Source organism: Homalodisca vitripennis, chromosome 3 (genome assembly GCF_021130785.1).
Source record: "Homalodisca vitripennis isolate AUS2020 chromosome 3, UT_GWSS_2.1, whole genome shotgun sequence".
Taxonomy (NCBI): Eukaryota; Metazoa; Arthropoda; class Insecta; order Hemiptera; family Cicadellidae; genus Homalodisca; species Homalodisca vitripennis.
The window spans coordinates 192,607,264-192,629,682 of NC_060209.1; the positions used below are offsets into that span (position 1 = coordinate 192,607,264).

General features: G+C 32.9%; 1 protein-coding gene across 1 annotated transcript; it reads right to left on the reverse strand.

Moving 5' to 3' along the window:
* Positions 1-459: 459 nt before the first annotated feature.
* On the reverse strand, positions 460-20,459 carry LOC124357936 (peptidyl-prolyl cis-trans isomerase E). The gene is made up of 7 exons (XM_046810062.1): positions 20,170-20,459; positions 12,403-12,572; positions 7,493-7,654; positions 4,839-5,042; positions 3,172-3,353; positions 1,557-1,623; positions 460-604 (listed from the first exon to the last, which is right to left on the reverse strand). The coding sequence occupies exons 1-7, from the start codon at positions 20,201-20,203 to the stop codon at positions 536-538; spliced, it is 888 nt and encodes a 295-aa protein (XP_046666018.1). The 5' UTR covers positions 20,204-20,459; the 3' UTR covers positions 460-535.
* Between the last annotated feature and the right edge of the window lie 1,960 nt (positions 20,460-22,419).

Here is a 22,419-nt window from a genome sequence, read left to right on the forward strand (position 1 = left end):
TTAAAAGATATAATTAATATATATCCAAATGATTTTTAGTTGTTTTTTTTTTTAGTGTATACTTTAATAATATTCAAATGATGAAGTACTACTAAGTTTAAGACTTTTTTCAGGACAATCCTTAAAAAATGGAAAAAAAACTAAAAAGCATTTGGATGCATGTTAATTATATCTTTCAAATTAGACATATCCCATAAAAAGGCTTAAAAATAAGGGCATGAGGTAACTTAACGTTGTTCTTAGAGGGAGAAAACTCAAGTTCATTTTATTACATCTTGGTCTTAAGAATAGGTTCTTGATTAGCTTCAATAACCTCTGTGAATATTGGCTACATTTTACCTCAATACAACAAACCACTTTTTTAACAACTTCCTTGTGTAAGAATTTATCTCACACCCTTGAGATTCTTTTCGTTGGGACTCCACTGTATTTCACAGACAGGTAAGTAAACTCATGAGATACTAAGTATTAAGGGCTGTATTTAAAACACATGTAAAATTATAGTATAAAAACTGTACATAGGACTTATTGCTTCTTAAACTAGTTCCCCACAAGCTGATATGATGACCTTCTCCGTGGGAAGACCGGACTTGGTACCACATTTCTGAAACATACAAGAATGTTCAATTACACAAGAGAAATTATATTCGTTAACTTAAATGAAGATTAATTCATCTCTCTATATTTTAACGTGTAATATTTTCCAGAATATTTGAACTAATCAGAATAAGTTGTACTTTTTGTTTATAAAAAATTCTCAAATAAATTATTTACAGTAAAAAACGTAAAGAATTTTCTACTTGTACTACACTAAAACGATCACAAGACAACATATTTTATACAGATTTCCGGAGCTTTAGAATATACTATCAACGTGGTGTAACAACTTGCTTTGGATCTACACATGTCAACTATTATACACAAAGAACTATATAGTTGTTATGGCATCAGTATGCAAATGATCTTTACCTTTTTTTAGTCTTTTTGTTATGTTTTATAATATAGGAGTAATATTTAAAGAAGATGCATGCAATAAATATCACCCCAAAACATTTATGTATATAAATTGCTTAATATTATTAACCAAATAAAAACTAACAAATCTTTGTTTTTATTTTGATTATATACGTTAATTGCATCCAGATTTAAGAAAGTGGTCTATCTAAAGTTGTTGATTAATATGTTGACTTTAATTCACAAAAGAACTGGAACTTGATAAAGCAAATGCCTCAAAACATTTGAAATCAATTCACCAAAAGCATATCTGGAATATCTTTTTACCAACCCAATAAAGATTTTACCCCATCGTATACAACTTGTCTTTTTAAGTCATTTGTTTTCCCCCATTTCCTCTACTGACAACCGACGGTTGATGACTGTCTCCTTGAGCAATAGATTGCAGAAATTACAAAATTATTGTTTATGTTTCTTGTTCAAGATGATGCAGTTATGTACTAGGAATAACAGTTTTTACATATACGTGTGAAGTTATGTGCATCTCCACGTACGCAATGTGTGTAGCAACAAATAAAAACAGATATAATAAAACTACTAACCTCCATCTTCTTAATAACATCTAACCCACTCATAACATGTCCGAATACAACGTGCTTGTTGTCCAACCTGTGAAAAAGAACAAAATGTCAATAACTCAATTTATTGAGATTAAACTAGAGTGACATATACGTACTTAGTAAACGTCTAGAGTGAAACGAACACCGAATGAAGTGAAAAAAAGAGAATAAGTATCATATTGTATGCTAAGTGTCAACTTGAATATGTTAAAGGGATGGCCCATCTGTAAATAATAGTTCTAAGAGGTTCAAATGTTAACCATAAGAATGTACACGGGTGAAATCCTCCCTGCTGTGTAATGAAACACAGGCTATGTCCTGTCTTATGTTAATAATACCAAACAAAATGTATTAGAAGGGCATCACCCGACAAGACCTTAGTCTATATTTGAAACTTCATTCCTTTATAAGTTAATTGGTAACTAGGCAAAGGGGATTGCTTTGTCTCCCTAATTTAATGGTTCTTAGTGGAACAAAAAAACCTGTGAAAGAACAGTTTTGTTTTTAGGTCATCTGCTAATTTAAGTACCAGAGTAAAAGTACGTGAGTCGTTTGATAAGTCCATGCAAAAATAAAAAGTGCTTATTTTTTTAAGAACAAATAATAGTCTTACGGAGCCAAGTGTAGAGAATAGGGGGATGTGGCGTAATTTGGAACCCTAAATCCAATAGTTTTGTAACCGCAACTGATGAAGCATGAACTGGAGCATTGTCATGATGGAAAAGGACTTTTTGTGGGAGAGTCATGGTCGTTTTTGTTGCAACTCAGTTTCCAAAGGATCCAATAACAATGAATAATACTCAGTAGTAATGGTTTTTACCCTTTTCTAGATAGTCAATGAAGATTATTCCATGTGCATCTCTAAAGACGGTTGCCATAGCCTTCCCGATAGAAAAAAACAGTCTTTACCTTTCTTGGTGCAGATTCCCACTTGGTAACCCATTGCTTAGATTGCTCTTTGGTCTCGTGAGCAATCATGGCACCCTCCTTGCGCACAGTCTTCTCATGTCCAAATATTGGTGCAAAATATTATGTACCCGTTCACTTGAGTTGCTCACAGCACTAGCAATCTCACACAACTTCACTCTTCTATCATCCATCACCGTTTCATGGATATTTTCAATGATTTCTGGAGTTGTGACCTCAACAGGGTGTCCAAAACATTCAACGTCTTTTGTACTCATATTAGCCAGTCCGTGATGTTGAAACCATTTATAAACTGTTCTTATAGAAGGTGAACAGTCACCACAATATGTACCAAGCTTCTGTTTAGTCTCCTGAGGCGTTTTGCATTTCATAAAGTAATGTTTGATCAACACACAAATTTTTCGTCTATTTTTTTTTTTTTAAATGACTTGACTCCACGATTCAAACGGATGTCAAACACAAAGAAATGGACCACTCAGGCTGAAACTTGTGCTTTCTTCCAAGAGATGCTAACAACTGAAAATAACCTCAGTACCTACCAGTAGTGTTATCTCTTGACCTTTGCATGGACTTATCAACCGACCCTCATAAGTATAATGAAAGAACTGAGACACATTACTGTTAGGTCTTACATCTCAAGCTATAATCTACCGAATATCAGTTTGCTCACCACTCGGTGCGGTTTGTACACAGGAAGAACTGAGATCCATTACTGTTAGGCCCAGAGTTTGCCATGGACAGTATCCCTGGGCCTGTGTGCTTCAGTGTGAAGTTCTCATCGTCAAACTTCTTGCCGTAGATGGATCGGCCACCAGTGCCGTTGTGGTTGGTGAAGTCTCCTCCTTGGCACATCTACTTATTGCTCAGGATTCATATTATTATATATAAGATTACTCTTGGATTTATGGATTTAAAATTAAGGAAAAACCGTTAATACCAATTGTTTTAGTATATGAAATATCTATATTTAGGGTGATATTTATTCCTAATCACAATTTCTTTATCTAACCTATACAATAATAAATAAATTTTTTATTGCCTTTACAACAATATTGTTGGTAGCAATGTTACAAACACCTTGGAATTTCAAATTTTTATAACAGTTAATAATATATTATTATAATATAAAAGCAAGTAAATAAAGTTTAGTTTCTTAGAGCAATACACCCTCCAGAGGTTTTTATTAATGTTTTAATAAATTTATTGCTTGAATATAAAAAATTACGAATTAATTAAAACTAAAAATTTAATAGAAGTTCAATTTGAATTTTGGAAATAGTCTATAAATTCATCCACATCATAATACATAATATTCGTTAAAAGTTAATTTAATTTACATTTAACAATAAAGAATTTGGTTCATTCTTAATGTTCTCTAGCAAAACATTAAAAAGACATCCTCCAGAATAAGAGGGAAGATTTTCATATAGGTTCAGTCTATGCTGATATGTCCATTAAATCTAGTATTATGTGAATGCACATCCCTGCCCGTTGTCAGCGTACATTTATAACGAGAAAACAATTGTTTTTAAAATGTACAAAGAAGGCAGAGTTAGAATTCCAAAATCTTTAAAGGCATCTTTTTATGATTTAATGTTCCTAAGATTGGATATTATCCTCAATGTCTTGTTTTGTATAACAAATATTCTTTTTAACTCTCTTGCTGCACATTAATGAAAGAATTGTTCATCATTGAAAGTACACAATTTCTTTTAGCAAATAGTTGTGAAAGCTTTATTTTAATACTTTTATACAGTATAATGAAATGAAAAAATCATATTTCCTCCCACCAAAAGTTATGAATAAACAAAAATGTTCAATGTTCTTTGCTCAGCAACTAAAAAGTAGTTTTTTATGTTTGAAAATTATTCACAGTGGAGAATGTGACAACTCAACCACTTTAATTGTAAAACCCACTGCTACATATCCAAACCTTCAAACAAAACTATCTTGTCTAAAAATATTGAAGGTCTTTAAAATATACTGTGCCCATATTGTTAAACATACAGAATATATTGAAGTACAATAATCGACAATAGTTTGACTTCAGAAAGAAATTATCAAGAGGTTCTATCTTTTATTTAAGAACGTGTTTGGTTTCCATTACGGCTAAATTTTGATCCCTTAAAAGCATTTGAAACAGTTAGCCAGCAGATACTATTGTTTAATTTTAAGTCATACGGTTTAAAAAGAGAAATTTCCTCTGAGTGAATTCTAATCACTAATAGAACTTATCTTTGAACTACGCTCATACTAGTAACAGGTGACACACGCATCCGTCATGTACCAAGCCTAAATTTTCAAATTAATTCACTAAAGACAAGTTTAAAAGGATACAAAGTTCGGTATAATCCTATGAAATGTGCTTCCTTGATATCCATAACCCTTCTCATGAGTACAAAGGCATCTGAAGTTCTCTGCTGTTTTGGGGACCACATCAGAACGAAGCATCATAATGATTCTTCCAACATTTACTTTGCCAATGCTGATGTCAAAATATACCTGTGGATTTTTATGTTTCTTGACAGATGTGTCTTCCTCCTGAAAAAAATAAACAAAATAAAGCTTAAAACCTACAGGAGATAACATCAGACTCACTGAAGCAGTGTACTGTAACACACTACACAAAGTTATAACTATTATGTATAACATTACACGAAAATTGGACAAGTATCTCCCTTTACATTTACATCTACTTCTTTCAATTCAATGTGTTTAATAAGATATACAAGTGGAGAATTGTAGCTATGAAATATAATTTAATCTTTTAAGTGCCAACCGTTTGGTGCCCCTGCCTACCAAGAAGTGTCACAGTGAAGTAGGCATGTTTTAGATGTTTTTATTTAAATCTAAGCTTACAGTACATTTGTTTCTTGAGATAAATTAATAATTTTTCTTTTGACATGTAGTGAGTTATTTGTGCTACATTAGTATGTAACCAATAGTAAAAAATTTGTAATCTTCTAAATTTACTGAAGTTTGAATTTTTTTGGAATTAACTGTCAATTTTGAGTTTATTCAAACTTTTGGTACATTAAAAAAATATTTTACATGTGGGGACATATTTTCTTCAATCTATACCTAATTATTAGCCTACGTACAAAATTTTAAACAATTTCAGCAAATAATTAATTTGCAAACAATTATTTAGAAAAAAAACATAATTAATATTTTTTAACATATTTGTTTGTTATGTTATTTTTTATGTTTTTTATGCAAACAGTAGAAAAAGTGATTTATTTTTACAGGCTAGTCAGATATTTACAGATGTTAAGTCCAAAACTGATTAAGAGAATAAAAATAATAAACGAATGTAACTTTATTTCTAATGAAAGGATATATAGAAATTTATATTTGGATGCCCATATTAATTATCTTTTAACTAGTTGTCTAGAGTAATTTATCTTCTCAGACAGCGTACACTCTATGTTAATACAAATTATGTGAAAACTGCTTATTTTGCCATTTTTCAATCCATTATAAGATATGGACTTTTAGTGTGGGGCAATGCAAGTAAAATTAATAACATTCTTATCCTTTAAAAAAGGTCTAAAAGAATTATTACTAACTCACAGCCACTTGAACATTGTAAACCTCTTTTTACTATTTGTAAAATTCAGACCATAATAAACCTGTATCTCTATGATCTTATGAAATATATCTTTAAAAATCCTCAATTAGTAAAGCCTAGCAGTATAAAACACTCCCACAATACCAGGGATAAAAATGCTGCATCTATTAATTTTAATAGATTGAGCAAAGCTATTAAAAGCCATTCTGTTATTGCCCTGACGGTATACAGCCATTTGTTACCCTTAGTCCAAAGGAACAATAAATAAATGTTACAGCTGTTAGATAACCCATTTTATGCACTGGACGAGTTCTTCCAATTACAAAACATTTTTTTTTTAATTCCCAATGCCACTGGCTGTTAAATATTGTGGTTTATGTTTACGTCACATACAATATTGATAATATAAGATTTATAACTGACTTGGCTATATTTATAATGAAAGCTGTAATGAGACTTTGTCAATGATCTTTATTTTATGGCAATAAAAATGTTGATTGATTGATATAATCAATGGTGAAAGCAATTTTGCTTGAAAAGCTTTAATTTTTGTACAATATCGAAAGAGTGATTTAGTAATTATGGAGGGTGTATGCCTTGTTTGTGTCTGTTACAAACAAAATTCCTTTTTCTTTCTTGATTGATGCTGGCAGAAACAATTTGTAGTACTGTAAAACTTGTAACTCATTTGTTACCTTATAAGTAATAAGCTCATTCACTGACTATAACCACAGCTTTCTTCTAAATATTATAAATACAATTTTGTTTTAACTATATTAGTAGATTATGACAGCAAGAGAATTATTTTATTCATAAATAATAAAATATTTATAAAATATCCTAAACTCAGATAAGCAGACATTGGGACTCAAAGGATTAAATTAAACTTTGTTCAAGAGCTGAATGAGTTCACTGGCATCTTCCTTCTGATACTAACAGGTGTTAACATTTTGTCAATAACCTTTAGTTACCACAATAATAAAAAGGAACAATAATCCAATTGTTAGCTGTAAAAGTCATCACACATCAGTATAAAGTGTTATTGCGGGAAGATTAGTGAGTGAATAAATATGACCTGTCCCATGTGTTGGAGTAGAATAAATTAAAATGGGATCCACATCATTGCGTATATTAGCACTCATACTATCTTTCCTATCCTCTCCTACTTCTTTTAACACTCGGTGTCTTTATTTTACACACTACGCAACACAAGATAAATTTATATTAAAATCACACGTCTAACTGTTATTAATAATAAACAAATTTATTTTTGTGATGTGTCTAAAAAAGATGATAGCCTTGCTACTGATAGGCCTTGCAAAATCAAATGTTATCAATATTGGTAGTTGTGATTTTTCATTGTAGTGATTGAACCTCGTGTCAATGTAGTTAAGCTGTACGATCACAATCGGGGACTCACCACAGCAGTAGTTTTGGTGTCCGCTTCTGTCTCAAGTGTCTCGCCGGCATGTTCCTGCAGCCAAGTATCCTCTGACCAGACTGGTCGTGATGAACCTTCTTTGATACGCTGAGGTTTGGCGAGGTTCACTCTGATGGTGCGTCCATACAACTCGCTGTCATTCTGTCAACACGACAATTCTACGTTTTATGGCTATCTACAGTAAATACGATTTGCCCTTACAGCAAACATTTAGAACAGAACTTGGGTTAATGGTTGACTTACCAAAATCACAATATGGAAACAATAATAATGGATAAACTGGAGAATATATATTTTATAAACAATGAAAACCCACAGCATTAACGACCAAACTCATAAGAATTACACATATAACGGGTTATATTTGTTATTATACATTGGAAATAATATACTTATGACAGTGGATATGAATAGTAGTAAAGATGATTCTGAACACAAACTCACTACTGCTTGGATACAACAAAATATTAGATGAATTAAACTTATATTTTATAGCACAACAATACACTAGTTTGTAATAAAAGAACAGATCTCATACTCTCAAATAAAAACCAGGTAGTGATCATAAACATTTATTTTTACTAGATTTGAGAAAGATTTTATACTAAACTTAGTAATTTCGATGTCATAAATAGGTTACTTTGAATAACGAACCATACCTAGTCTACATTAGAAACAAATGTATTCCGTAAGATTACCTTGGGAACAGAAACCAATACGATTTTACTTTATCTTAAAATGTCAACGAGTTAAATTAAAATAATAATACAACAGAACTCGAAATAGCCAAATCAAATCTATGCAAAATAATAAAAGCTGTAAAACCAAAAAATAATAATAAGCACGAGTGTGAACAGGCGTGGCATAGAGGAGCAGTGCACTGCGTAAGTGCCGTTACTATGGCAACCTAGGTGTTGAGACAGCAAGCTGGCGCATCCATGTGCCATATACAGGGTGAGTTTTTTAAAGTGATCCAATAGCTAACTTTTTAATTACACGACTTAGCACCACACTTTAAATTTGGAACTTGCTCAATTTTAAGTTTCACTCAGGGATACACTTTCAAATTTTTTGAAGATGGCCGCCATTTTCCAATATGGCGGTCAACTTTAAAATCTCTTATGGAACACCCAGAAGACAGAACAGAAGTTTTCGGATTTTTTCGGACTGATGATAAAAACTTGCAGTCCACGTAGCTCCTGAACCATTAGAGATATAGAAAAACTCTAAAATGCAAAAATGTCTTATTTTGTAGTGTAGAATATAAAAACAACATAAAATACAGGGTGTTCCATAAAATATTTTAAAGTTGGCCGCCATATTGGCAAAAATTATGAAAACTTCCAGTCCACGTAGCTCCTGAACCGTTAGAGATATTGAAAAACTCTCAAAAGCAAAAATGTATTATTTTGTTGAGTAGAATCTAAAAACAACATAAAATACAGGGTGTTCCATAAGAGATTTTAAAGTTGACCGCCATATTGGAAAATGGCGGCCATCTTCAAAAAATTTGAAAGTGTATCCCTGAGTGAAACTTAAAATTGAGCAAGTTCCAAATTTAAAGTGTGGTGCTAAGTCGTGTAATTAAAAAGTTAGCTATTGGATCACTTTAAAAAACTCACCCTGTATATAGAAGAAATGAGTCATCATTAACCCCTTCAACCTGCAATACTAGTCGCCGCTGACGTTCTATCATAGAGTTCACACTGTTTTGTATGTCACCTTACTGTGTTCGAAATTAGTTAAAAATATAAACGTTTGTTGTTTTACTGAGTGATGAAGTGGAAATTATAAATCAGTTAAAAAAAGGCTTTCCTGGAAAGCAACTGATAGAATTCTGCGTGGGAGTGGCTACGATTAGTGACGTTAAAACCAGCTATACAAAGATTTTTATAGATGTTAATCTAGAAAAGTTTTGAAAAAGTTAGTAAACAGCTTGAGAACATGGTTTTCACATGGTTTCTGCAACGTTCGATAGGACAGCCTATTTCAGGATCAATTTGGTGTGAAAAGGCACTAATGTTACCAAAAACATGGGAGTGACTAATTTCAAAGGAAGTAAAGACTCTGAAATTTTAAATCCAGGCATTTGAAAGTTAGATGTAACAGGAGTAAAACTGCCAATAGTTTTTGGTTATCAATTTAAAAAAGATAAAATTGATTAAGATTCTAAACTTGTATACAATACTGATAAAACCGGTAAAACAACTGTGAAAGAGTTGCCAAGAAAACTACTGGTATTGGAAAGAGAATAAAGTACACTAGGGCATAAGCTTAGTAAGGAACATGTCACAATCCTCGTTTATGCTAATTCTACAGAGAAGCATCGGCTGAAACTGTTACTGATTGTCAAAGTGCTTTCAAATATGTAAAAAAGTCAGTGAGCTAAATGAACAAAAAACATCCATGGATCAAGACTTGTATATTTTTAAAGTGGTATACTAAACCTTTTTCCCTAAATCAACAAATTTTAAAAAGAAAGTGATGTTTTTTGAACAGTGGTGTATTTGTTAATCTCTCAGTGTGAATGTCAAAATACTTCACACAACGATGATGAAGGATGGAAGGTTCTTAAGTGAACCATTCTGAGAGGAAGTAATAGTCACTGCCATCAAAGATCAAGGGAGGGTTGAGACAAAATATGACTGATGATGACTAAGAAATCGATCCACAAATAGAAAGGACTACTCACAGAGACAATGTACGATACATTGATGGGTGCTGCAGTATTTAGAACAGGCCACATCAGCAGTGTACATTCTTTTCCTTTCGCCTTCATAATAAAGCTTCAAGACTTCGAGTTTTACGTGGGAAACTGACGTTTATCAAGAGATTTTTTTCATAAGGTTTAACTTTATCATGCTTGACTCCATTATTAAGAGTGCCAAGTATTTATTGAGTGGGTGTACTGAAAAGTGCCAGATTTTTTTCTAGTAGGTGCACCTAAAAGTGCCAACCCTTTTGAAGGCATTTTGCACAGTTTCAGTAAAAAATTCACAGTTTGATTATTTAATAAGCGGTTTAACATTATTTAATTACATTTCATTATTTAATTACATTTCATTATTTAATTTAATGAAATAAAAACATTCTGTTTTTGTACATTTTCTTCAAAAACTCTGGCTAATTAATATAAAGTAACAAAGTTACCATAAAATTTAAATTTACGAATATCAAAAATGGACTTAATTCAAAAAATTCCAGAATTTATTTAAATTTCATTTTTCAACCTAATTATCCTTACCAAAAAAATCAAATGCTTTTCTTTGTCCATATCACTGGAAAGGGTATTCAATTGTCTATAAATCTTGAAAAATGTGTATCATTATCTTCAATAATGAGTGAGTTATATATACAACATTTATGCAAATAATATCACATTGTTTCCGGTAGCCATGTCAACCAAAAATGTTTATATGTGAGTTTTCTAGATTGATTTTCATTAAAATCAATTGATCGGAAGTGTACTATAACAATTTATTTTAAAAAGAACAGTTCTTCACAAACAATTTAATGTAATATTAGTTTAAAAATATAAAGTGTTCGATTTTTAGTGATTTTTTTACCAAACGTCTGGTAAAATCGGACGTTGGCATTTAAAGGGTTAACCCTTTGCACGCCAAGTAATTACGTATATGTTTTGCCCTAGCGCCAAATTACTGTATATTTAAATTTTTTGAAAACTGTAAAGCCATTTTTTTATTTGTTTAAGTAATTGATTTAAAGAATAAAGAACCATGAAATGCTTTTATGGGCATTTTTTAAAACGAAATATAGATATTTTTCTATTTTAAGGACCAGTAGGTATGAAATGAATGAAAACGTTATTTTGATAAAACTGTATAATTTTTACAAACGTATACTGGTACATGAAGTAGATATGATGTGTGATAAGTAAATAAATACACATTTTGGAAAACAGTAAAAAAATATCTTACGAACTGTTTTCTGTTTTTTTTACGAATAATCGTCCAAAGTATGTAACCCCAAGAACGAAATCATCAAAGGCCGGATCGTCTGCGTTAGCCATAATAAAATTATGGCAATATATTCACAAGTTACGTCAAAATAATAAATAATAGTTATTACTACAGTAATAATTTTTATAGTTAAAAAAAATGAATAAATGATTTATTCCACCAAACAATATCTAGAAATATTACAAGGTTACACAATACTTGGGAATTAACCGACCACTGTTTCAAGTAGTGTGGCCGGTGATAACATAATGAAAACATTATTATCAGCTACAGCACACAAGCACTAAACGTAATATAAACTAATAAAACTGTAAAAACATAAACTGTCAGTGAGCAGGAACACTAGAGATAGAACTTCACGAAATATCAGCGCTTCACGAAATGGCGGCGAGTATAATCGCTTTGGTGTGTTTCGAGAAGTACGGGAAACAAACATGAATAGAAAGAAACAGCTGTTACCGCTCGATACTCCTCAAACGTTCAGTTGGCACGTTAGCTAATGCACTAGACAGCAAAAGTGACTTTCTCTGCCATCTAGTGGCAAATTCGACAACTATTAAACTATCTAATGTTGTAAAATGTAGTTCACAATATAACTCGCTATGGGCGCTGTACGGACTTTTATGCATGCGAAATAACTCGCTTATGGCGTGCAAAGGGTTAATACTGAATTAGCAATATGTCAAATTTAATATTAATATTTTATGTATTAAGAATGAGGGATATGTTAACAAAGTATGACCTGAAATTATAAAAGTGAAGAGCTTTTACTACTTCCTCTTACTCAATCTGAATAACTCGACAACTTATAGTCCACATTGTTTTGAATTACTAAGGTTATACTGTACTACCTCAACTCTTTGGATAAATGATAATAGATATACACTAATGACAAGAGCCTTGGTTTACCATATTATCGATGGCTGCAGCTGCATCTTCTGCCACCTCGAACTCCACAAAAGCGAAACCTCTATGCTTCTCTGTTTCATAATCAAGAGGGATCTGAACATCAACAACATCTCCAAATGGGATAAAGGCAGCATGGAGAACTTTCTCATCAACTTCCTCGGCCAATCCTCCTGAAAATATATTTTCGGAATATTGAAACTTGTTTATTTGCATTTAACAATTGTAGTAAATGTGCTCAACAATGTAGTTGACAAAAGGTAAAATCCTAACGGATATATTTTATTGTATTAGGTTATAGTTATTTACTACATTAAGAAAGACACAATATTGGATAAAATTTGGCATTTAATTGATGTTATCGTTTGGGAAGAAAGTAATTATGATATTTTCTGTATCAGATGAGTTCCAAGAAGGTCAGAAGAATTCCATATGACTTACAATTTCACATTATTAAAACTGTCTTAAGAGTTCTTTTTAATTTTGACTACACTGTATAAAGACAGAATGACTGTGTGTTACACAATATGACCGATGTAATAATTCAGCTTAGGGGAGACTGGGACACAGTGGCACGAAGTATATTAAATACTATATACATTTGTCTTTTTTTCTCAAGTATGACAGTTGGTTTTTTTTTAAAGGATTGATTTGATTATTTTAAATCCGGGATTTTTAAAACTATGGATAAGAAAATTCAAGATTTATTTACACTTTAGGCTTTTGGTTTGCCGAAATTTCTAACAATGTCAGTTGTAATAATTTCATCTATGAGTGTAGTAAGGAGTACACTGAGACACTCTTATTTGAGCACAGTGGATCACTGCCTCAGAGTACTCCTTGGAATATGAAAGTTGAGTTACTTTAATAATATATTAACCCCAAACTCAGACCAAAGCTACAAACAAGTTCAAAGGACCTAGAGTGCCTATTTCTGGGACAGTAATTAAACGGTGATGTGATTAACGTGTATATACAACTGTTTATTTAACTACAAAGGAGGAGTTAATTTTCTATGCTACTATACCATAGATTCGTACTTCCTCAGAAATTGGAAAAGAGGAGGCTACGAATGAGTGAAGGTGGCATTTAAACAAGTAAATCTCTTTTCCCCACAACTAATTTTGTATTGCCATTCACTTTTTAAGGTTTTATGAAAATTCCCAGTTATAAAGGAGCTTTGTTTTACAACAATATGCCCGACAACCTCAAGAAAGAAAATGGATAGTGCTTTTGTAGGAAAGTGACAACATAGTTTGAAGTCAGATCTTTCTATACATAGAAAGAAGTCCTTAACTAAAGAAGACATGAAGAGTAATTTACAAACACTGATTACTACACTTTTCCTGTAACATAAACACATATTTTGACTTTTGTTCTATTCTCCTTGAACATGTACAATAAAGAATCTGAATTTCTAAGGAATAGATTCTGTTTCCTCACACTTAAGAGAGTAACAAAAAGGGCACTGGGAATTTATCACCGTGTTTATCTGATCAAGATACTTGGAACATCCCAGAATGGAAGAAATGTGAGTGATCCTCGTTTTCTAGAAAGTGACACTACAAAGAAGGAAATACTGTTTGACTGGGACATCTGGGTGCTATGTAACACACATAATAACTGCCCTAGACACAAAACATGATAAAACAATTATGAGCGCTTTTTCCACTATGTTGAACTTTTATCATCGAGAGGCACGAGAAATCCATCAATCCCCGAAGATACAAAAACTTTGCTCAGGTACTGAGTAGGTCAACTATTTCAAGAGGATTTCCATGTGTATGATGAGGCAGGAGACTAGGTGGTAGTTGAAGAGGACGTTATTTTGGAAGGACCAGAGCGAGGTGATTGAAGATTTGATTTCTGCATCTCCGAGGCTTCCACAACCCAAGGAAGATGAAGAGGACTTGAAGAGAGATGAAGGCAAACCGGATTTAAAGATGGTCACCACCGAAGGAGAGGAGATGGAGGAGACTGCTATAATGACGTCAAAAGCTAACCCTCCTATAGATGATCATACTTCGCCATATTGTCGATAACAGTCAGTAAGAAGTAGAAGGTGAAAGATGAAGACCGTTGCAAAGAAACACCTGTCAATGCCCTCTCAATCGATAATACCCCTCAACCATAAGATTGAAACGGCGCGGCGACCGACAGACACACACATCATGAGTTTTCCGATGTAACTAAATATCATTTGTTGCTACTGTGGGGGAGTAGTCACGGTTCTCTACTCCACTTTCAAACCAAATATAAACAACTGTAATACTATATTTAAACCTTACGAAAAGTGCCATGACGATGAGGTAACAAAAGGTATTTGCAGGAAAAACCAAGAAACTCCAGCGGCCTAGCAAATTTCATCACTAGGGGGTGTATGTGCGAAATTCATTCTTAGTAACGATTCATGGTATGTACCTAATACTTTTCCTTTATATGATCGTTTCAAAAATAAGTATGTATAAAATTCTGAAAAATAAAGAGAACAAACAATTGCCAAAACCACTGCCATGGGGCAGAGGTCTGTAGTACACGATTTTGTCTGTACACAGGGTTGGTTTGGTACAGCAACAAAAATTACCAAAGAAACATCAATCTGAACTCTATTGAACTTTGTTTATCTTTTTGGGGGAAAAAAAACTTAAGAATACTACACTATTTGAAAGGAATTTGGAGAGGTTCGGAGAATCATATATATATATATATTTACTACTACATTTTTAAAATCATATCCTCCACCATCTACTTTTTAGGCTCCTCCTATATCAGTAGGCTAGTGGTGATAAAATAAAAAATAAATAGAATAGTTTGTATGAAACCTTGCTGAGGTTGATAAATGCTTAGATGCTTTTTGGCTGATACTTTTAGAAAATAAGCTGGCATATAAAGGGTTAAAGGGTAGACTTTAATAAGCGGCCTACACTCGTTATTCGGTTGTTTTTATCGAATGGTTTGATTTTTCGTACACAGGAATACTTGGAATGTTACAATGCATTTAACTTAGAATACGATTTCAAGTTATTAGTTATAGTAATTTTAATGTAAACAATAAACAGCAAGTTACTAATATTTTGAGACTTTGAAAATGGCAATGAATGAGGAAAATATGTGAGATATTTCTCACAAGTGACAAGATTTGTTTAAGTAGCTTCAACATGTAAGTGTGGCTCCTGGTAAGCCATGGGGAGAATTATTTCCTCCATTTCACAAAAGCTGTTACTCATTGATATCAAGCTAGGCAAGTTATAAATATTGTAAGGTTTTTTTTATTTCTAAGTATAGGCCATAGTTGTTTTGTAATGTTAGTGTTAACTTTATGTTTTTAAAGTTGTAATGTACGAGATCCTTCTTGTTACAGTAATTTATTATTTAACCATTATTGTGTACGATTTTAGGTACTTTGGGATTATACCGACCACCCCCATACATGAATCGTTATTTGACATTTTGCTTCTACTGATTACTAGATTAGCGTAGAACAATATTTCGTCAATATAAAACAGGAATTGTCTTATCGCAAACCCCTCCCCATCCTCAGACAGAGGTCAAAATCGAGCGGTCTAGTAGATAACGTGATTGCAGAGTCTCGCCGCCCGTTCAGCTGGTGCGTCGCTTTGTTGTACTTCCGTGTTTTAGCTCTACATTTCTCCAAACACAAAAATTCAATAAAAACAAACATTACCAAACTAAAACTAAACTCTTCATTGAAAAAACACTCAAAACTTGTTTTTATTCTTGATCACACTCCGCCACCCAAAATGCGAGTGCCTCCGGTGCTGCCCCGCGCTGATGTCGACGAAAGAAAAACATCCCTCGAGATAGTACCTATCAGTAAAATATCAAATTCTAGAGGGGCTGATCAGAAATATAAATTGAATTGTAATGGAAAGGCAATTATGTACCGTGTAAATCATGTGATGCTGCGCGGCCTGCCGTAATCGGGATTCTCGAGAAAGATAAGATAACAGCGACAACAATACCGATCACAATACCTGGAAATGCTTGTAAGTTTGTAATTTTGTAATTAAAGAGTTGTTTTTTCGTTCTATCATGTTTGTTTCTATAAATTTATATTTTCGTGTTCTTCATACTGGTGTGCGGTATAATTCCAAAGTACCCGATTTTATTTAAGTCTCCCTGGATTAACACGCATTAGACAGGGCTTGCGAACACAACGTCGATCACACGTTGTAATAATACCCAGCTTTCCATGGACACCATCACCTACATGTCATTAATCATCATTTATAGATCATGTCATGTAAAATGCAATATTTGGTACTGTACTAATCAATTCCTGATTCATGGAGCTGTCAAGTTACTCCTCGATTTCTTTCTTCATTTTAAGTTGTTGAACACAGAAAACTTATTTCTGAGATTTTTCTGGTTTTACAAGGAGTTTCCTGGTTGGAGGGCCACCCTGCCAGTCATTTCTGACCAGTACTTTCTCAAGCTCAGATCATATTGGCCATTTGGTAACAATTGTTATCTGAGATTTTCACCACCCGAAACCACATAGTTTAGTTTCCGATGAGCAAAATACATTGATAACTGAAGCCTTTCCGTTCAAATGGAGCTAAGTGCCAAAATTTTCCAAAAATAGTTTTTTCTAAATTAAAGTAGTCTATGTTCCAACGTGATTCCATATCTAAAGGAGCTATGTGCCAACTATGTTTCTGTTAGTTGCAATCAATGATCACAGATGGTGTGCCGGTGGCAACTCCAGCTGGCCTTCAGTGCTATTGGAGCTAAGTGCCGGGCAACCATTTTAAAGCAGCTGTGAGTACTGTGAGTTGTGTAATAAATAACAAGTATATTGTATTATGCTGTAATATGGATAATCAAAAAGTTTAAAGCGTTTAGTGAAACTCCTAAGGATAATGAATCTTTTAAAATTAAACAACGGAAAGCAAGAATAAGTGGAAAAAGCCATACATTATTCGAAGCAAAGAGAAAAGGTTACAAAGAAGTGTCTGCAAAAGATCCACCTTTTACACAGGTAGGTTAATTAGTAAGCTAAAGTTGTTTTTTCAATTAATTTGATTGTAAACTTAAACAATATTATATTATTTTGAGTAAGTTTTTGTTGTTTGTAGTTATAGTTAATGAATAAATACTACAATAATTTTTAGCAACATAACCTAACATAAGTTATATTTTTACGGAATTTATTTCTAAAATCCAGGAGTAGGTAGGCTACTTGAATTTTTGTGTAAAGTAAAATAATAGTGTATAATTTAACAGTATGGCTGCTGTTATCCCGTATCTCATTTAGCCCCACTACTACAAACTACGGATAACGGTAGCCTATATTTTAAGATTAGAGTAGGCCTAAGGTAAAACTCATAAATCGTTAAGCCGTAGATAAAATTCTGAACTGAATCCAAAAACCAATGTTTTATTCTTTTCGTATAATAATTTAATTAACATTATCCTATATAAAAACTTATGTCAATCTTATTACCCATTTTAACCATACTATTTCCTAAGCAATTTTATTACTTTTCAGGAAAAGTGCAAATGCAAGTACAAAATGCAGTGAATTATCTGATGACTACAAAAATGAAGTTATTTAAAGAGATCCATGAGCTTGACAAGAACGGACAGAACACATACTTGCTTGGGCTGATAGAGATTCTCCCAGTTCAGAGGAGGCGGCGACATGGTAAATATGATACCCCAACAGAAAGCCGACGTCAAAATATACTGTGAGTTACATCGTGCCAAATGGAAAGGACACCAATATCCGGGTATGTAAAAACACATTTATGGCTATATTTGGAATTAAGTCATCCAAAAGAGTACAAAATCTTGTGGCAAATAAAAAAATGGGCAATACTGTTGTGAAGGATACCAGGGGAGGATTGAAAACTTTCAAAATACACTCTGGCTGATAGAAATTTGGTCAAGGACCATATTAAATCCAATACCATCTGAAACCTAGCCACTACAACAGAAACCGATCTGATTATGGAATACCCTGAGCCAAGATCTCAATCTGTATCGCCTATACAAGGCGTTTATGGAAAAATTTTCCTAATATTAAAATCTCATACAATTTCTATTCCATAGTTTTTAAGAATGATTTTTCCAAATCTAAAAATTTAGGAAACCTCGTGTTGATACATGTAAAAAATGTGACCGCCTAAAACTCGAAATGACTAGTAAAGACCCAGTTGTTGTTAGACAAGCGAAGATTGAAACAAGAACAACACCATCGTAAAAGTGAATCAGCTTATACATCAATGACGTCTGACAGTATCAGTTCCGCCTCTCCTACCAGTAAATACTTGCACTGTTGTAATTGATCTTCAAAAAGTATTCCCCAATCCCGAAATTAACACATTCAGACATGTATTATGCACGTCAGTTATCATGCTACAATTTTGGCATTCACGTGACTGACACCAGTGATGGTATTATGTGCCTTTGGCATGAAGGCCAATCGTCTCGTGGTGGAAACCAAATGGCGTCTTGTTTGTTCAGAGTAATAAAAAACAACATGAACTTGACTAATAAGCGTCAGTTAACAATTTGGAGTGATAATTGCTGCGGCCAGATAAAGAAACAGAATGATGGTGTTCATGTATATGTATTTGATTTCCCTGGACTTATTTGACCAAATTAACCACAAGTTTCTTGTTGTGGGACATAGTTTTTCTCCAGCTGATAGAAATTTTGCAATCATTGAAAAACGTTGGAAGCGTGTACAAGCTGAAACGCCTGACGATGTTAAGCGTGCTATAATCACATCCCGCCACGAAAGACCATTCAAAGTTGTAGAGATGGCTGAACAGTTCCTTGACTTTGATCAAGCTGCTTCTTCCATCATAAACACCAAAAAGTTAGGTATATCTACAGCTTCCTGGATCCGTATAGAAAAAAGAAACCAGGAGTAGTACAAAACAAAAAAAGACGTTCAATGAGATTGAACCATGGATAGATCACTACGTTTTTCAACCCTGGTGTAAATGAAAGGACTCTACAAACAGTCAATCTTGAATCCTTACCAGAAAACTGTAGATTTATCAATCGCCAAAAAAGAAGATTTGAGGAAAAATGTTACCTTATATAAAAGAAGAAAACAGGAAATTTTTTTGAAAAAAATTTGTATTTAAACTAACTGATTACAATGACATTTCAATATAATGTTAACAATATTTCATTTTTTACCCTGTAACGTTTTTATAATTAATTGTACCTTTTTCATTATAACATGTTTTACTACCATGATATCTTGTTCTTTTTTAATACCTGGACTTAGCTCTTTTAGAACGTCTATGGCATAAGGCACATAGCTCTTTTCCAAAAATGTCAATTAAAAAATTTTTTTTTAAATATTTTCATTACATATAAAAGATTTTTAAAGACATAGAAGAGTTCATATATTTATAGAAAACATGTTTACTTAATTTCAATTAAGAAAAATAATTATAATACGAATAAAAACAGTGTTTTGTTGTTTTCCAAAAGTTTTTAAAATGGCACATAGCTCCATTTGAACTGGAAGGCTTCAACTGTAAATTATGAAATTAATAGGATTTCATAATTTCCCATTTTGTAATATATAAGGATGACATTTGTCTAAAATCCTTCTTTCCTTTCATATCACCCATTGTTAATTAATAAACTTTAAACTAAGTAAAATTATGGTTGGTAACTATGGCTGAATTTTACTGAGACCAACTGAAAGTTTGTAATCAACAAAACAAGAACTCATTGAAGACCCAACTTAATACGAAAATCTCTTTTCTTCACCTTACTTACCAACATAAACGGTCCTTTTTTGATTTGTAGTCATTTTAGACTTTAACCTGCATAATAATTAATTATTGAATAAAAAATATTTGAATTATTACTGTAAGCTATTAACTAGAATAACTTTATTCCGTCTCGTTTCATCAACTAAGATAATAATAACGAACGTTTAGAATACTATAATCCACAACAACAACTCAACATTCGAATCTATCGCCCAATAACTACGTTTGATCTCTCCTATATTGAGGTTAGGACAGGAACGTAACGTAAGTGGAAGTGTTGCCGTTGCGGTCGGTGGCGGTAGTGAGTGACTGTGGTCTGTGACTGTGCTGATTTTTTTTCGTGTTTACTTATAAGAAGAGGACTTTTGTGAATTCATAAAGCCCCGAGGAGCAACATGTATTTGCTTCTATATAAATATTGTTCGGAACAATAGGAGGTATGTAACATTTAATACAACATGCAACATTATAAAAAGGTATGATTTATGGTTTACAAACACACATTAGTAATATGAACTTTATGTCTAAAATTTATAGAAAAAATCTCCCATCACTATGGTTAAATATTGAATATTCTAATTATTTGGTTGACGTTAACAAATGCAAGCTTTTTCACTTTCTTAGTCTGATATTTATATATTACCCTTAAATATATAATATGACTGTATATTCTTATATTCAAAGATGCTACGAAACCAGATTAATTCGTCGTATACAAACTTTATATATTATGTCTATATAGTAGTTACATTTTTACACTACTTTAGACTATAATTATCAAAGAAACATTTTATTTACAGATCATTAATTTTATAACTCTTATACTTGTTAGGGTTCTGATTTCAAATGTCTATGTTTGCATTTCTTGTAAATTCCAAGGCGTGTTCCCATAGTTGGTAATGATGATAACGTTTGGAATTGGTAAATTTTCCACATTTTATTTTATAAATTATTCTGATATATATTATCAGGTTCTTTAATATAACTCACACATCGGCAGATGATATGATCAATTGATTCCTTCACACAACTGCTATACTTTGGATAGTTAGAATTATCTAATAGTTTAATTTAATGCAGTTGTTGAGCGTTCCATGAATCCAAATCTCAACCTAAACTAACTAATTATAAGTTTCTATGTAGTGCGTTATTGTAAAAATTCGGTAGTCTAGTTTTATCATCGGTGTTTATTGGAATTTGTGACATCACTGTGATCTTTTACAAATATCTTCTCCTTATACATTGATCTTTTGTTAACCTTCCCCCACTTTTCTCTTAGAACTGTAGTTAAATTCAACATTAATATCGAATCAACCCTACACAACGTTATGAGAAAATTCTGTTGCTCTACCGTACCTAGAGGTCGTGTCTAAAACATCTTAGTGCACTATTACATTAGTGCTTGTGCGCTTGACAAGAGACAGGCAGAATTCGCATGCGTAGCAATTCATAGCAATAGCAATGCAGAATTCGCGGCCCATCTGGGTCTTTGTCCTGTAGGCCACCGAACTGGTTTCGATTGCAGCTGAGACGGAAAATATCACTACTAGCCGTGCAAGAAGGCACTCGCTTAACTACAAACTTAGAGGATCAGCGTTTGCGTAAGCACTAACTTGAGCTAAGCTCGTGCCAGAAATCTTTGATTTGTCTTCTCCCCTGCAACTATCAATAAAGAGCGTCCTCCTCCAATTTCTTCAGAACAGTATTTCAAGCATTTACAACATGTTTGGATCTATTTAACTTAATATACGGGGTGTCTATAAAAGAACTCCGGGGTTTTAAGACAAAATATTTTAATAAAGTAAAAAACGTACATACATGTTTTATACATGATTAGAAAGCTTACATTTTCAAGATTTTTTAACAACTTAGTAAAGTTCAATGTGAGCTCCGTTAGTGGCACGGCACACGTCGAAACGGTATTCTACCTCTTCCCTCTTGGAACGGACGCCACGCAATTCACTATTCGTTCCCTGAGATGGCGAACATTTCGAATTTTCTCCGCATAAACAAGATTCTTGATATGTAACAAAACTGAGAAAACATACAATTGAGGTAAAGAAAGTTTGCCTAGCCTAAAGAAAAGTGGTTAACAGTGAGTTTTTAAAGGAACGGCACATAATAGGCACATAGATCTTTTCTGTAAAATAAATATTTTGGCAGCGTAACCACAGTTTGCCCACAAATGCGTAACCATTTTTTCCCACTCACTGCTGACACCTATGGCACCAACCGATTTTAATGGGTCATGGCA